The sequence below is a fragment of the Platalea leucorodia genome (assembly GCF_965183815.1).
Source record: "Platalea leucorodia genome assembly, chromosome: 9".
Lineage (NCBI taxonomy): Eukaryota > Metazoa > Chordata > Aves > Pelecaniformes > Threskiornithidae > Platalea > Platalea leucorodia.
Window position 1 is genome coordinate 5,768,745 of NC_138831.1, and position 18,460 is coordinate 5,787,204.

The 18,460-nt window shown below is 35.6% G+C and overlaps 1 protein-coding gene across 1 annotated transcript in view; it reads right to left on the bottom strand.

Annotated features, from left to right (window-relative positions):
* Nucleotides 1-2,314: 2,314 nt before the first annotated feature.
* The window catches only part of CFAP20DC (CFAP20 domain containing), a gene marked incomplete at both ends in the record, with an annotated part of 82,799 nt that continues 66,653 nt past the window's right edge, over nt 2,315-18,460 (bottom strand). Inside the window, 2 exons of the mRNA XM_082322042.1 lie at nt 2,315-2,427; nt 7,380-7,471. Coding sequence (XP_082178168.1) covers nt 2,315-2,427; nt 7,380-7,471 — 205 coding nt within the window. The remainder of the gene's footprint in view (nt 2,428-7,379; nt 7,472-18,460) is intronic.

Below are 18,460 nucleotides of genomic sequence, written 5' to 3' on the forward strand. Positions count from 1 at the left end.
AGCCTGAACAAGCATATCTACCCAGACAGGCACTGGCAGACAACCCGTTGGAGCTTTGCAGGCTTCCGACTCGTAAATAGCACACACCAGTTCGCAGACAGTTTTTTGTTGATTTTTCAACCCCCCCCCCAAAGAGAGCGGTTATCTCAGTAGCATCAGTGACCCAGTCTGGATTCACAGCGGTGCCTTAGGACATCCAACCACTCCTCGGAGGAATGGGGCTCTGAAAGGAAAATTAGCAATACATTTTAAATAGCCCTTGCCACAGATACAGGGAGCACGGTCCTGATCACTAAATGATGCTAAAAAGAAAGTGGTTAAATATGCACGAGCATGTACAAGCTAGCATCAGATTTTTGAAGGACAAAATTATGATTTCATTGAACTTTTAAACTGATTATGACATTAGGAAGAATAGGCACAAATCTTTCTGGGAGAAACACGCTACGGCAGAGTAAGTAAATTATCTCAACACAGTATCCGTCTTCCTGTGGACTTCAGTGCTACTCTTACTTGAATCAATTTGTGATGATATGTTTGTACCTGCCACAGAAGCCAAATACACAATCTGATCTTATGCCAAGCCACTATTAACAACTGCATTTCCAATTGATTCTAGGATATTCATTAACTGGGATCCATAATTACAAATAATTTACAGACATATCATTTTAAATCACTTGCCAGTGAGCTTACTAAGCTCACTTTATGACATTCAAATACATTATTCTTAAAAATTCACTGAGTAATCAGCTTGCAAATAATTACAGTGAAATAGCACTGGATATAATCAAGTAGAAACTTAGAACAAGAATCACCAGAAATGTCTATAGGTCATTTTTGCCATGAGATTTTGACACTCCCTTCAACTGTCTCCAGAAAGCCCATACGTATTGAACCGGTGGACTCCAAAGCTGCTCCACTAACTCAACTCCACCACAACACGACTCCTTGGACTTCTTGTTTCATGGGCAACCCCCGCCCCACACCTTTTCTTCAATACCAGGCAGCTGATTTTTTAAAAAATGATTTATTTACCCTTTGAGCAAGTGTCCTGTTGGTTGGGGAGGACACCAGTGTGGAGCGGCACTGTAGAGTGTTGCACAATCTCCCTTGCTCTGGGGCTGGAAATGCCAGGCACTGCTTGGAGCCAAGGAGCAGCCATGGTAACGCAGAAACATCAGGATCAGGTTAACTGGTTTTTAGAGCAGACAAAGCCTGATGTCTCCATGCGCAGTACTTTATTCATTTCATACAATGATTTCATTTTCAAAGGCTACGTATGGTCTGGTTTATATCTATAGTCTTTCTTCATGATCAACAGGGATATTTTATGTACCATAGGGAAAAAAAAAAAATTGCACAGTGATGCAGGCAATTTAAATCTCTAAGATGGAACTTCAGGACCCTCACTGAAGACTGCACTGAAACCCAATACAGATGGGTTAAATAAATTACATTCTTTTATTGCAAGATGTAACGGAAAAACTAATACAAACATGTAAGACCTGGACCCTGAACACAGCTTTCCATATGAATCAGAAACGCACCTTCTTGCCTTACATGAAACAAGGCTCCATTTTTGAGTGTTGAAGCAATCACTCTTACTGCTCTTCAGTCCTGTGTTAAATCACACCAGTAAAGCAGACAGTAGCTGGTACTCTCCCAGCCTGCCACATTTACTCGTTGTGGTCTAAATTTATAAACTGCCCATGCACCCACCTTAAAGTGCACCGCGCCGTACACACTGTACCAGCCTACAGCTTGACATCATCCCATTACTGTAATATGCAACAGTAGAGGATTTCTTGAAGATGAGGAAAATACTGCATTCCCTGATGACTAAAGGGAGAGAGTGAGCTTATGAAATAGAGGCCTTTGAACAACACACTGTGTACCTTAAGAGCACAAAGAAGAAGATAGCTCAAAACCAATTAAAATATACAGTAAGCAAGTAATGAAAAAATTAATTTTATTTGAGTAAAACCATAATTTACAGACGAACAACACAAACCCTCTTGATTTAACTTCATTTGTTTCCATATAGAACCTTTGAATATCAGAAATAAATTAGACTAACAAATAAATGTCTTAGTCACAAACAACTTTTATGTTATGTGATTTTTCCACTGCATTACAACTTAATACAAAACTATAAAAACAAGACACTATTTACAAAATATATTCATTAGCAAAACTATTGGTTAATTCAAGTTTTAAGTTACATGATAAATTATACAGCTCAGTCACACTTTACAAACAGTTAAAAGATAAACCTGCTCTGAATACAAAACGATATCCTCTCATGATCTGACTACGCCAATTCATAGTACTTCCCAGAATGTGGATCAAAGTAACAGTTCAGACATGGATCATACAGAAGAGTCAAAACTTCCTCATCTTCTTCAGCATTGAGGTCATCTTCACCTGTGTTAAGTGCGAAAAGTAAGAATAAATCATTCTTATTCACTTTGACAATAACATGGAAATACCTTTCTGTCAGATGTGACAAAATTTTTCTTTAAAGTGTATAATCTTTTGACTTCTGAATTGTTGCCTTCAAGATAACAGCAATTCACATTTTTATTATGTTTCTGAAGACTTGTATTTAGTTGAGCTGAAATGATGTCAGTCAGAGTTTGCTTAACAACTGGACTTTACAAAGTCCAATGGCGCAGTTCACCAGAAGTACCTTTACTGATAGTGGATCAAAGTATTCATAAGTGATATTTTTCTTAAACAATAATGTTTTAGTATGAAGAAAGACAGTCAGTGTGTACTTAAGGCCTATAAGAATGAAAGAATTTGAATGTCTGGTATCCAATATGTCACCTAAATGTCCAGTATAGGTAAATCTGTACAAAAGAGCTTTCAATACCACGATTCTTTCAGACAATAAAGATTTTAAAACTAGGTTGTCTAAAGTTATGTAAAACGCAAGAACATTTTCAGGTAACAGAAATGAATCCTTAGCCTAAAATACACTGATAAAGCCATACAGACTTTTATGCTCCTTTTCTAAACCTGTCTATCTTTCATATAAGCTAAATCTAAGTTATATGATCTGTAGCTTTTTGATAGGAAATAATTCACAGTTGAACGCAACCTGTATCTCGAATTTCATCATAAATGGTCATCTCGTTCTCAGACTGCTAATACAAACTGAATGCTTTGTATGCCCTAACGCTTCATAATAAGTAATTGCCTGTTATGCTAACAGCAGCAGTTTCACAACGCTTAGAATCTATTTACAGCCAGGACCACACAACGATATATAGGTTACATTATCGAGAGACCAGAAAGTAGGTTGGTGCATTTAATGCATACACTTTATCGTTTGGGAAGAGATTTCATTTCTGTTTCCTCAGTAGCATTAACAAATGCCATCAGAAAGAAACTCTCTCTTACTGCAACCAAAGGTAAAAAGGCAAAGCTAAATCGTTGTCCTCCTTGCTGTGGGTACTTCATCAGGCCTGGTAAGCTAAATGCGGTTAACTGAGGTATTTTGTTTGGATAGCTCTTGGGAAAAATTATGCAGTGCAGAAAGAAGGCGTAGAACTGACCGTCTTTTTCTACACTTCAGATCACAGTAAACAAGCAAATAGTATTCAAGCCTCATTCCCTCACATAGCCTTACATTTTCCACCTGAAACCATGGTGTTATTTCCATTGAATTCTTCCTTTTATGATCTTGCTTTTCCCTACCTATGCTTCTCTTCAAAATGATTCTCTCTTCTTCTCTAAGCTTAAATCTCCTTCCCTCTCTACCTAGGAACTGGCCTCTCAATACACTCCCTGGTTTGATTCAGGAATAAGAAATTCTTCAGACTCATCAGGGGTGTACCTCTTTCCCTGTGTGCCTTGAATTCATACCAAATCAGAATTAGATTGCATCCAGGACTAGCTGGATTTATGCCTCTACAGCAACAATCCCCTGCATGTATTTTCATGTGAACAAGAAGAGAACTTAGTTTTCTAGATGCATCTTGTTTTTAAAGTTAGGCTTCTTTCTTTTAGCATCTCACAATATCCCCAAATGCATTCTAAGGCATTTCTAGATGTTGCAACAGATTTCCAATGGCAGCATGGAGTATTCAGTTTTGAACAGATTAAAAAACCATATGAAAACCTCAATTCTGTTCTTCTACTTCCTAAAAAGAAGTATTAAACAAATTAAGTTCTTCTTCTTCTTCTACAAGACTCAACTAACGTGTAACAGTTGTGTTAGAAGGCATCTTTCTTACTTTCAAGTGGTATAATGTGTGCAACCTGACCGTATGTAGGAATGAAGTGTCCATGGCCAAATTAACTGATAAACAAATCACTTTCCAAGAAAATCTTCATAGCTGTTTATGCTATCACCATCCACACTTTGGGGTTGTAGTTGCTCAGGATTGCATGAAAAAACCCCTTGGCAGTTTAATTTGAGTATCGCGGTGAAAGCAAAATCAAAGCTTTTGTTCTTAAATCACTATAAAATTAAACATCAGCTGTCAGCAGAAGGGATGCTGAAAAGAACACTGCTAATATTTTCTCCGATATGATCCTTGAACATTGAACTACAGTGCTCAAATCTACACTGTAATTATGTACTGCATGGTTACCATATGACTACTGTCGACAGCTATAGTCCAAGAAAGAAGACTGTTTACTGCTATGGTTCCTAGAGCACCATCTTAAGACAAGTAACGACACACAATAAAGTAAGTTCCAGAGAATTTATGACTCTGCCTTTGTCACTTACTCCGGAAACTTTCTTGTATGACTTGTTATGTCAAGATAAATGAAATTGTTTTGAAATCAGAAATATCAATGTGCAATAAGGGAAAAATCTATGGAAATTTATCATATTTATGAGTCTAAATTTTCCTCTTGATTGTCTTGTGAAACCTGTTGAATAGAAGACTACTTCTCATTACATCTCCCTATTTAACTATGTACTATGGATGCTGCAAACATTAAGAAATGAACTATAAAGTGCTTTCTTAGAAATGAATCACCTTTCTTCCCCAAAGTTATGCCCCAACTTAAAGACTTTTTCCAAATATAAGCATTAAAGAATTTTTATAAATATACTAATGCCATACTATCTATTTTTCTTTAAGGATGCTTTTAGATAAAATTGATATCTTGAATAGATTATGACTCACTGCAGATTTTCAGTACTGATAATATGCTTTTGTTATCCTGTGATACTTGGAATACTGGAAAACTGCACACACACACAAAATAGTCTTGTGACACTTAGGTCACTTCCCAACATGAGACATAGCTCATTTTCTAATGTGATATTTAAAAAAAAAAAAAAAGTGAGTAGGGCAGCAGAATTTTCTGGAACGAATTTGAGAATTCAGTTTGTTGATCAGATCTGGTACTTACTTGTCAGTAATAAAACAGCTCTTTTGTCAAACAAATAACTAACCTCAAGTGACGTGATTAAGGAAAAAAAAAAAGTTTTTTCTGAAGTGCTAGAGATGTATCACAGGACAAGATCTATTTAGCATCTCTTTCAAAAATGATACTTAAAACCATCTAGTTACTATGGTCCATCAAGATTTTTTTAAACCGAGATATCTAGGAAAACACACAGATTCTAATGTTTGATGGGTACAATCTGATCTGGTAGGCATGTATTACATGGCACTGCATTTTCACACACCACCACATTATGTCCAAAGATCTACGTTTAACTTAAGCGTATCTTTTATGTGAGCAAAATGATGTCAGTTTTCTCTCAATATAATGCAAGGACATTATTTTCCAAGGACTGTAAACAATCAGAAAGGGAGGTCTGGAGTTGCTTGAAGATGCTGTATATTGTACAGGTACCCCCTTACTTTGCCAATCAGGCCTCCCCTACCCACAGCTGATACCATTACTCTGCTTCTTCTCTGCTACTTTAATAGGGAAGGGTGTCTAGTAGTTCAGAAAAAATCCAAACTGTCCTGTTTGGGGAGAGATGGTCACGGAATGGCTTTGTTGTTCTCTTTTATTTCCTCCAACTTCTTGGGGAAATGAAGCTTGATCACTTCAACACTACGGCAGTTTTTTTGGAGTATTTGGAGACAGAAAAGCTTCTGTGTGAAGTTATCAAAATTACAAATATCATACATATACATGAGTCAGGATTTAATTTGATCGAATAAAGGCACAAAAATAAAAAGCCAAAATAAAAAGCTATGGTATATAGAGATTTTCTGTTCTCCAAATGTGCAATCACGGACATATGATGTAAAATACTTCAGCGTAAAGGAAAATGAGTTTAGGAACAATTCACAAGACAGTTTGGAAATTCTAGTGTGAATAACAGAAGAAATCCAACAAATTCCCAAGTATACTTCTTTTTCAAAGCTTTTTCAAGATAATAATCCAATTTTCAAAATTTACAGAAATTCTAGCTTTACTGCAGCAAGCCTTGGATTTCATAATACCAACATAAAAAATTCTCAGAGACCTATCACAAATTTATACCCAACATGCCTTTAACTCAAGGATTACTGTCCAATTCTCTTTGGCTTACTTAGGACCCTTAACAAAATATATTGATTCTTCAAAGCAAGGTCCCTTCCTGACAGCAGAATTCTATTTTGCTGTCATAAACAATTACAAATATACATCTATGAAAACATTCCCAGTTTCAGGGGCATAATCTATTCTAGACAGTAAATCACTGAGACATCTTCATCCCTCGGGCAGCCAAAATACACAGGTCAGATTTATGAGATTTCACATTGAATTCCCCAGACTTAAAGAAAAATGTAGGTATCTATCTACCCTGTTTCCTAAGACAACAGATAAGAAAAAAGGGCATTTGAAGAAAACAAGGTGTATTTGTTTTATTCTATTGTTTTTGACTTCCCAGTTTCGGCTAAGTTCTTTGCCATTCTCTAAGCAAACAACATTAATAAACAAAAACCTGTAACACTTTAGGTGGTGACAACAGTCTCTACTCAGGATATCACACTGAGATTTCATTTAAGACTAAATCTGAAATTTTTCTTCATAAGTATCACTTATGTAAGTGTAATTGTGCTTCTGAAAAAGAATGTTTAGGCTTTGCGTTCTTTCTTTCATAGGTTTGCCATCCCCACTAGCATAAATTCCTTATTTAAAATAAATAAGAATCATTTTTTATGAGTTAATCCATATCGAGCCAGAACATTAGGATACCACAACTGCATAAGTTATTCTTCTATCAGAGACAAATAATACTGCATGGAAAACTCTGCAAGCTTGAGCTGAGAATAATAAATAAGAGAACTTGGAACCAAAGTGTAGCAGTATAGAAAACTACAAAAAGGCAGCACCAGCACTACAGAAACAGCATTTAGAAATGTCTTTCTACCCAGGTCCTTTTCAGTGCCTTCATAAATTCCTACCTGGAATACTCCGATTTGTTGAAGATTTAGTGTGCTCTTCCAGTTGTTGGCTTCCAGGAATGATGGGGGGACTGAACACGTTCAACCAGTCCCTGGAAAATACAAATAAAAATATCATTCATAAAAGCACGGTTTGAGTTCCTATTTATTCTAATTCTTTTGATTATTAAAAAAAATTTCAAAGGAAATTGCAGATTATCAAGTGTGATGAAACAAAATCAAGCTGGATTTTATTATTATAAAAAAAACCTTTACAGTTAATACAGTTCTTAAATGTTAAGGTTTCCTTCCTTCCTTAGCCTTTTCACCTGTTCTGTTCCCACTAAAAATCTGTGTTTTAAGTCAGGTTTGCTTTGCAGATTTCAGCTGGTATTGCTCTCTCAGCAAAAGAGAGAGCAAAAATCACACACGTGAGGTGTGATCCATAATCCACAGAGCTATACTTTGAAAGCCTCTGGGACTCATGAGAGTCTTTTTCTGAGGAATAAAGACATGGGATGAACAACCTGCGTTTGATGAGAGACTGTGGGGGTCAATTTGATTAAAAATCCTTACTGTCTCTCAGGAAAAAGGTTTAAAGACAATCACAAAAGATGTGTTTGCTTACCACCTGGTGCTGCTTGGAGCCCCTGTGACAGGGTGACACAGCAAGTGCTCTATCTATCACAGTCTGGATGGTCGATGAGTTAGAGCTGAGCTTAGACATGAGATGGATGCCACCAACAGTGTGATAGCAACTCAGTGCTCATGAACTGTGGGGCAGCTGATTTATATGAAATAATTTAATTTTTCCAGTTTAACGTACCTTTAAAATTTTCCAATAAAGGGATGGAATTAGTGATCAGAGCTAAGAATAACATACTAACAGTTTTCTAGTGTTTTTAAGAAGGAAACATCGGCTTGAGTCAGGATCTTATTGTTGCTAGAATTGTTGATATTGAAAAAAACTTTGTTGGGTAAATACATTATAAACAATTGTTTGTAAAAATTTTTTATTGCTATAAAATGTTATATATTATAAATAAAAATTTTTTTATTGAGCGTAACATGATTTTAGCTACTGGGAAGACTATACAGAGGACCCTTCTCATCACAGCTGTCACGTATCTATTTTGCTTGTGTAAAAAAACAGTTTTGATGGGATCTTTACCATAGAGGAGGGAGTACAGACCTTCTTCACCTATTCAATTTAATGGGCAATTTATGCCTCTCCCAAACACCACTTTGTGATAGCTTTTAAAGATTATTTTCATGTTATCATACATTCATGCAAAGTTCAATGTCCATTTCACATGTGCCACTTTATGATACAGTCTTTGATTGTTACATCTCAAAAAAAGGAAAGCAGAACAGTTGTTTCTATTATTATTGTTACTGCTTTTTATGGCAAACTGAGCTGCGGATGTTCACTGAAAAAGTGGGTAGGAAACACGAGAATCAGAAGTCACTCATATTATACTATCTATCAGAGAAAGATAGCTCTGGAAGGACATTGAAGTCACAAACTTCAGACATTCCTTGTGCAGGTAACCACGACTTGTAATTCTTTTCATATATGAAACTAATCTCTGTACACTGTGCATAGCTGATGCTCCCTCAAGTTCCCATCATCTCTCCTCTTCAACAGTAAAGAGCTGCAATACATTAAAGCTTCCATATAACCATTAACTAGACTAAGTAATTGCAAGGTAACTCTTGAACACAGAATTCAAGGGACCTCAGTAAATCATTTCATTTTGACAGACCCAGATCCATCCTTTTTGACCAACCTATTTCACTGCAAGGCATGGGGAATGGCATGGAAAAGGGGTCTTTAAATTCTCTTATGTTTCCTTCATGCTGGTAGGAACAGTCCAGCTCTACCGAGTAAATTAAACTTGGTTCAGGGTTGATTTAACTTCTGTCCGGCCATGGCTGTCCCAACAGCTGGCACAAAAACATTATGCATGCAAACTTGTGCTAGAGGCCAGGAAGATTAGCCAGAGCTGTAGAGGTAACTTCAACATCCACGGCTTCCTCTAGAAGGGATGAAATTTTCCAAAATTTGACAGATTTCTTTGCATTGCCAGACTGTAATTGTCTCAACTCAATTGTCCAACACCAAGTAAACAGGTAATGTATTCTACTTTCTGAAAAGCCTTGATGATCTCATGTGAGATTTGCTTCTGACAGAGAAATCTGGCAAGGCTCAGTCATGTGTTATAATTGCTAAAAGATGCCAATTGCTTTTTTTTTTTTTTGTTAGTTTTTCTGCTACTTCTAGACTTGTTATTGATTCCACATCATCTCCTGTTGGCATGTGCGCATAATCTGGGGTGAATCAGGGGACAACCACCTATCTGTTTGCAGTCAAAATGGAAAAAACTAATTTTCTGCCTCAGGAAACAGAACTGCTGGTGTAGAAATCCAGCAAGTGGTATAGCAGATTTAAAGGAAGAGATATTGAATTTTCCATCATTTCAATATGTAAAAAACATACTTCAAAATTTTTTTATACCATCATATTATTTTCACTTATATGGCCAACTTCACAACCAATCCTTCTCCTCTTCTGCTCTTCAGCTAATGCCAGTGAGAACTGGTACAACTAATCCACACAGCAACACGCTTGCCTAGGCATCTCATTATTAGCGCGCTCTGGTTTTGCTCACCATAGTTGCATTCCCTGAATACAGCCAAAGACTCTTCGTTTACACCAAAGCTTCAGAAGTTTTTAGGAATAACAGTTAAATGCATGCTATGACATCCAGTGGCGTGGTAGAAGATATTTTCCACTTCTGCCACTTGCACGTGTGGTTTGGGCTGCCTCAGAATCAGCCAACATAAGCCTACCACCAGAATCTGCCCATGCTCGTAGGATGTGGTCAGAGAGCACAAAGCGTTATCACTTACCTGATTCTCCACAACTGCACTGAAACACAGTGTCAGCAAAGGCAATCTCTTAGAGAAATTGCGGCAATTTTAGAGAAGGTAAGGAAGAGCTATTAGTGCCAATCTACATCTCTGCTTCCCAAGCTACCCTTTCTTCCAAATTCACTACAGCTTTTTTAAAAGACAGTGATGTTTGAGATCCAGAGAAGAACTAGAATATTTCTGCTAGGAAGACTGCTGAAGCAAAAGTGGTGCAAGGACAGAGGAAAGACAACGCCTGCTTCTAAAGAGGATTATCTCAGTCAGACCAACAAATGTAGTTAGAAAAGTAAAATAGCTTTAGAGTATATATGCAGTTCTACACATCTGGCACAAAACAGAAGAGTTTGAAGATACGTGTTTTTCATACAAAATACGTATCAGAGAATTTCTAAAGAAAATAGTTGGTACTTGGAAAGCAGAGAGGATGTTAGTAAGAAGAAAAGAAAAATAATAAGGCAATTACTGCCAATGGAAAAGAAAGAGACAATTCATTTAGGGAACATTGAGGGAGGGAGGTGATCATGTGTCATTGAACCAGTATTTCTGTTAAATTAATAGTTCTTATTACTCAGGAAATGTATGAATTTTACTTTGAAGTCTCATCTCTGGAAGCTCTTCCTGAAAGATCAAGGCTGAGAAATCAGAGATGGGATGATCTGTGAGCAGCTGGATGATTTTGTCTTTGATTTTCTCCTTCATTTATTGGAATAAATTCTCATGTAAAAGAGTTGTTCAGTTTCATCTTTATACTTATTCTGATGCACCTGGTTTAGTAGATGAATTATTATTTTCTCTAGTAGGTGCAAGTGTAAGGTCTAGGGGTTTTGACGGTTCTCAAGGGAGGCCAAGGAGTGTTTCTTTATGACAGAGGAAACAGAGATGTGTTGGCAAGTTTAATATTTCCTATCAAGACAGTCCAGATTCAGTTCATGTTTTTTTTCTCTCAATGTCCAAGAAAAACTAATAGTTTTGCTATTCAAACCCCTCCCAGCAAGACAAGTAATCAAAACACTACAATATTAGGGATTCGTTGTTGACTTAATATTAATTTTAAGGTTGAAACATTTTACACAATATATATTAAAAACTGGTTTATTACTTCCACATGTGACTTAGCAATGTCTAAATCAACTCTTCCTAAAATCTCAAGAAAAAAAAAAATCTCACGAGTGCTGAAGTCTTCTTGGCCAAATTGCAGTAGACAGTAAATATTGGCAGTTGATTGATAAACCTCTGAAAAGTGTGATTACAGTGGTAATTCTGATAAATGCTGTAGTCTAGCAGTCAAGACAGACTTTTCTACAATGAAATCTGCAGTTGCTTTTAGGAAGCCACTAAAGCACGTGTGTGTGTGAGAAAGTGCATGAGTTAATTAAAAAAAAAAAAAAAAAAAAGTCCTGAAAAATTTGTAGACCTTGCCTAGAAGTAGAGCCCAGCATGGAGACAACCGGCAATATTCTGAGAAACGCAGACGGTGGCCTGTGTTCCCATTCATTGTGTTTTTATTCTGACTGAATAAAGAATATTTTTTGGGGGGAACTTCTATAAGAAGCTAGTTTATCTCCTTGAAACAGAAAAGCTAATCATGCATTCTGACTAATTAAAGGCACTCTATTTATGCTATCAATGCCTCCAGCTGTAATTAATACAATCAACATGCAATAAACTATGTAGAGCGTTCCTGATAACAACATGAAATGCTCAGTACTGTCTTTTGACATTGTGAGTTGCATTGTACGAAGGCTCAGAATAGCTTCCACACCCATTCAAAGCATCATGCACCTTTAATGATTGCACTGAAATTCTTCATTATTCTGAAAGCTATTCTCCATACCAAAATATAATAAAAAATGTTATATAAGCTTGTTATTTATGGTATTTTCTTAAAAAATACTTCCAGAAAATAATTGTCATATACTGAAATATCACATGATAGCTGAACGGTGATGGAAAGCAAAAGAATCTTTTGGACTTATGAACATCATTTTCAGTTTTATGACAGTCTGTAAAATTTGCAGAAAATGGCGTCCATCAGTAAAATCTGTTGAGAAAATTCGTGATGCTTTATTAAGTAGCACTTATCAATGACAATGTATCAAAATTTTTACCCTCAACAGAAATCCAAAGAATCAGAGGGTTTTGATTTAAATCATACTGAACACCTTTGATACTTGGAATTTTTGCAGATATTTTTGCTTTTTAGTCTATCCTACTGACTGGACTGAAAAAATGGCAAATCACTTAGTATAAAGATTTTTAACATTGCTGTGAATTGAGATAGCATACTTTATTGCATTTCTTTTGGATCAGATTTAATTGATATGACTTAAATCAATGGGTTCATTTATCCACATTATTAACAAAATTAAAATGCTTCAAAGTTTTAGTACAGTATACAATCTATACAGGAATTAAAAGGAATATTCAAATTCGTCGGTCAGCCTAGCAGCATACTTAAAAAACGTAAGGCAAGGGCTACATTATATCAAATGATGGGACGAAAAAACAACATCAGTTTTGTAGCATTAAGAACACATCAAACTGACAGACTATTAAGCATCTGAAGAGTACAATCAATAAAGAACACAAAAGATGATATTTAACTGCATGAACTACTTAGTAAATCTTTATGAATACTAGAGGAGAACTGGATCGTGCCTGAGTGATAATAAGAGGAGCATGTTTGCTGAATTATTTTTTACACTGGGTAATTTGACTAACTCTGTGGAGGGCCAGGGAATGCTGATGTATGAATCAAGAGTATAAAAATATTTTAAGGAAAAAAGGACCAATTCTTGACATCTTGTGCAACTATCAACTAAAATCTCAGCACATACTTCTGTTGTATTAGTAATATTTAATACCACATGAAGCAAATTCTGCTGCAAATGCTCCAAGTGAATAAGTAATACCTTACCATGATCCACTGAATGCAAAGTGCCAGGTGATATCACAAGTGTGGTTCAGTATAGCCTAAATATTCAATTCAGAGCTATTTTTCTCACTTGTTTGGATTTTTAATTTTATCTATTTAAGAAAGGTTGTTAGAGACTAAACTCAGTTCTTCGATAAATCAATAAAAAGTCACCTAGCTTTGTAACACCCCTCACGTATTCCCTGCTACATCTTTTTTGGAGCATATATTACTTGTTAGGCTCCTCTATGTTACCAGATCTGAATTTTCAATTATTTACATATTGGCTGAACTTCATGCATATGTGTGACTTCATTAACTTAAATCAGATTACCTATACACACCTATCTGGCTTCTGCTTTGTAGTATATTAGTGATGTATGAGTAACGGGAGGTTTTTGTTAATAGAACCATTTCCATAGAAATAAAGACTTCAATAATAGTTTCATTAGTGAAGCAAGGACTTATGAAGGCTATTAACAATAAGATGTGTTTGTGTTATGTATAAAATGCAATCATATTTGAAAAAATGTTGAAATCATATTCCAGGTCCTGCCACTATATATGTTTGTAATAATTGTGAAGTCATCTTAGCCTTAAATTGTCCATTATTGTATCTAAAATGCTTCAAACAATTTCAATTTTTGAACATTCTTAAAGTTCTTACATAAATATGCCATAAACCAAGAAACATATCAACAACTGTTCAGTGCTACTCAGCTCCAGGTGGGAAAACCAGTATATTTATAATGGAAAACTGAGTGAGTATACAGAAGATGATATACTACCAAAAGAATATAGAGTACACTTATCCATACAAACCAAGGATTTTTTGAATGCACATTTTAACAAAAATCTTGAAAAATAACATAAATAGACATGTCCATATGACTTTGCATGAATTGAAAGCTCTATTTTAAAAAGACACATCCTAAGTATTTAAGGGCAACCCAGCAATACGTTGATGATTAAAAAAATGTGAGCCATGAGCTATGTTGTATTATTCTCCTGGTGTGTTACTGTAGTTTCAAAATATCATTAAATCAGCACAAACCAACACTTATCATTTCCTGCACATTTTTCAGTGAGCTGCATTCTGACTATGAGTAATCTGTTAATCTGTTCTTTGCCTCACAATCCGTCAAAGTGACAGATTCATTCCATCCCTAATACATAATATCTTCATTTACTGTATGCCTTACTGGAACTTTCTTTTTTTGCTAGCACAAAGATTTAGGAAATCATAAGCATATTTACAGAATGCATTTTTCCTTCCTCCAAACCACTTCAGCAAGTCCAGCCTGCAAAATACCATACTTCTAATGCAGGCAGAGAGACCTCCTTAAAAACTAAATTATTTAATTTTCAATATATTAGTAACTAAAAAAAAGATCATAAAAAGCACAAGTGCAACTGTGCATGGAAGACTTGAATCTGGTCTTCAAGTCTTAAATCTGTAAATGAACTGGCTTATGGGTGCTAGATTAGATTCAAGGATAACAAAGGAGATGTGAATTCTACTTACTAAACAAGATATTTGGATAGCGTAAGGTACTATTACAAGTGTGTACAGTATAATCACGCTGACTGGTGTTAGCTGAAAGTTTGACCTGTTAATGCTAACCCATTTTTTCTTTCATTATCAAAGTTCAAATGATAAATTTGTGCAGGTTATTAAAAACACAGGCAGTCATCTACATCAGTCTAAAAATATGAATGACCTGAATTTGGAGGTTTTACAGCTTAGTGATTAATATATTGTGCTATTTGGTCAATATTTTGATGTTAAATACATGAAACTGCTATCATAGCTTCCGTTAAATGACAGCACCATTGGAATTTACTTAAAGACTAAACCCCTAGTTCATCACCACATTAGCTTGCTGGCTAGATTATAGTCTCAATATTCACTAGCAATATAAATGACACTAGTAGAGAAAACCACTGTTTTATCATCTAATTTAAGTAAAATACTAGCCCTTTCTTCTTTGCTGGTTTTGATTCATTTATCAGAAGATCAGCTGTATAAATTGGAAGTAATGAATTTGCAAAGGTGTGTTAAAATTCCTTCATATTAATCTAATCTTAAGCAAGTAAATTCTAATACCTACATCAGATGATAGTCATTGACCAGTGAATCAAATGGATTTCCACATTTAATGAAGTGTCCATTAGGTAGGGTGTGCTTCCTTTTTTACATATTTGTAACAATTAAATAAATAATTCATTTTAAAAATTATATTTTAGTATTCCGCCAGTTCAGGAAACACCTGAATCTAGTACCTAACGAGTCTTGTTGCAATTAAAGTAATTCCTTTTCTCCACAGCCGGCCGCCAACAGCATCTTACTGTTCTATGCATCCTGGATGTAGACTGCATCCCATTTAACTTTTAATGGATGACATGAAGCCAGAAGGCTTTTAAAAATCAATGGAGAGACATGACTCAACAGAACACTAACTTCAATATTATCAAACTTGTTAAAGGTGATGCTGTTGAATGTTTCCAGTCTGTGAAAATCACGTTTCTTTTTCAGAAAAGTAAAAAAAAAAAAAAAGGAACCAAGAAAACTCTGACCTTTCAGTATGTTAATGCAATGAATGGTACAGCATGAAGCTGGAAACGTAATCATTACCACACAGTGAGAAGTATGCTTCTTCAACAACGTCAAGTTTTGTCAACAACAAATGTAAAATAACATAAAGGAATCAAAACCAACACTCTTGCACAAATGATACTGGAATAGCAGGGAAGGGAGGCGTGGGCATTTGTGCCCCTGGAAACCCAGTTTTGCTCTGTAAGAAAACGTATGTATATGGGATGTCAGTCAAGGAGCCTGATTTGTCTGTATTTAAGTAAGCTTCCAGTTCAGAAGGAGGACGGAGGAATAAATACGTATTTCCATAGATGGGGGCTGGTTAGTGGTAGTAAGCTGCTTCTTTCCAGAAAAGGGAACAATACAACTGGTACAAACCTATTTGGAAGCTTGCCTGCCCTGTGAACTACCCTAAAATCCCAAGGCTCCAAGAATTGCCAGAAGTTGGACTTGGAACTTAGATGCTGGCTTGTGGCTGGACTGACGTGCCTTGTCATCCATAAACACTGGAGATCCCCTGGAAGAAGACACACTGGCAAAGGGCCATAGCAACAGATCGACTGAGTACTGAAGGAGCGATTGCAACCCTCTGTGAACAGGGAATCCCAGAGTTGTTACAAGATAACGCCTATTTCTTCCATTCAATCTAAGAGATCTTAGAGGCACATAAAATCTTTTACTGCCTATTCTCCATCTCTACATATAAGCATGGTCAGACAACTCTGTTTGAATGGCCCAGGAATATTCAGAAAAAAGGTGGAACCAATAAAAAATATTCTCAATAACTCCTGAAGCTACAAAAAAAAAAAAAAAGACATAAACTACCCTATATTAAAATAGATGCCACAGCACATTTGGAAGCATTTGCCATGTTGTATATTCAAACCCTTAGTGTATATTCTGCCACATTTTCATGTTCTCAGATTCCTGTACAAGGGAAAGCCATTTTTGGATTATTTTAACAAGCTTTTACATATTAGCCACTTGGTTCTCAACAACATTTCTGCAGCTAAGCTTTTTACCATCATGATTAAAAAATGTAACCTTTTCAATTAGATGTTTCCTGTGCCATTTGCTTCGTTTGTCATGTTCTTTTTCATGCATATTATAGCCTGACAAACACAGCAGAACTTTGCTAATTCAGATTAACAACTGGAAGACCTATTGTAAATTACCCTATTTTGTGGATGAGTAAAGTAACTGAACAATACAATGAAAAACCAAAGTACGTTTTGTGATACATTGTTCTTGTTCACTTATTTTGACAACTGTTGTGTAATTTTATAATACTTCATAATGTAATATTGTCTGCTTTGCAGAAATAATGGAGTTATATGACTTTGATCTTGTAATGAATCATAAAAATAAATACGGTTCTTTGTTTGCAAAACTCAATCTTTAAATTTGCTTCTTAACTTATTAAGTTATTCTGCTATTTAAGCCTTTCCTTGGAAATATGGGAGACAAAGACCTTTTGTGTCTGAAATTCACAGCATGCGTGCTGAAGAAGTTCTGGTGTAGTGCAAATAAATATTATAACTACAGTCCTTCTTTTACTGCACCATTTCGTAGGTGAGTTTAATCTTACTGAATCTCTCCACGGTGTAATAACACATGCATCAGCTATTGGAATGTTTAGTTTTCATGTGGGACAGATGAGAGTACTTCAGTGGTAGTCTCAAAGCTGAACATACTTTTAATACTTGAGAGTTGGCAGTGGATGTGTTTTTGTGCTGGAATCGTTGATACGTTATGCAAATTTCAGGTGCCATGATAACAGCAACATTTATGGCAACGATGGGTTCTAAAAAAGAGACTTCTGTAGCAGGAACTTTTAAAGAAAGTGAAAGAAATAATTGATTTCCTAAAATCAGTAGAGTGGTCAGAGTTATGCATAGAAAAAGTTGTTCATTATATTTAACTAATTTACCAGAATTTTACTAATAACCGAGTTTGAAAAAAGTCAAAGTGTATTTAGTTAAACATGTTTATCCATTTCATGATTAGTTATCTGAACTACTATGCGTGCATATCATTACAAAAATAAGAAAATCACACTGTGTGATAAAGTAGTAATTAGGGATACTGGTTCTGCTTTTTTCATCTTACGGTAAAATGCACAACTTCTTCTGAAAAGTTATCATTATTGTCCTCAAACACATTAATATGCAAGTCAATGAAACATTTCTTTTGTGATGATAAATCTCAAATCTATAACGTTTATCATAATTGGAGAGATACCTTACCAAAAAAGGGAAGAAAATGTTATTAGGTTTTTTGGGTTGTGTTTTTTTTTATTCTAGAGGAGAGAAGAATGATGAGCTCCTGATCAGTCTCATGTAACACATGTAGGTTACAATGACAAGACAGCTTGCTTTAGTCGGGCCGTACCAAGCCCATGTAAAGTAAGATCAGTGACTATTAATCATTTGTCAGACTGCAGGCCCTTATCAGCCACTTATAGATACAAGGAACTTTATATCACATCCACAAGTGGCAAAGCTACAAAGGATTTAAACCACAGTACAGTGGTGACACTTTTTATAGATAAAATATAAATCCAGAAAAAATGCTGGCCTGAATTGCATCATATTTCCATTCAGCAATTTTAGTAAACACTTCAAAATATCATTGTTTTTCCTTAAAATTTTAGGGACT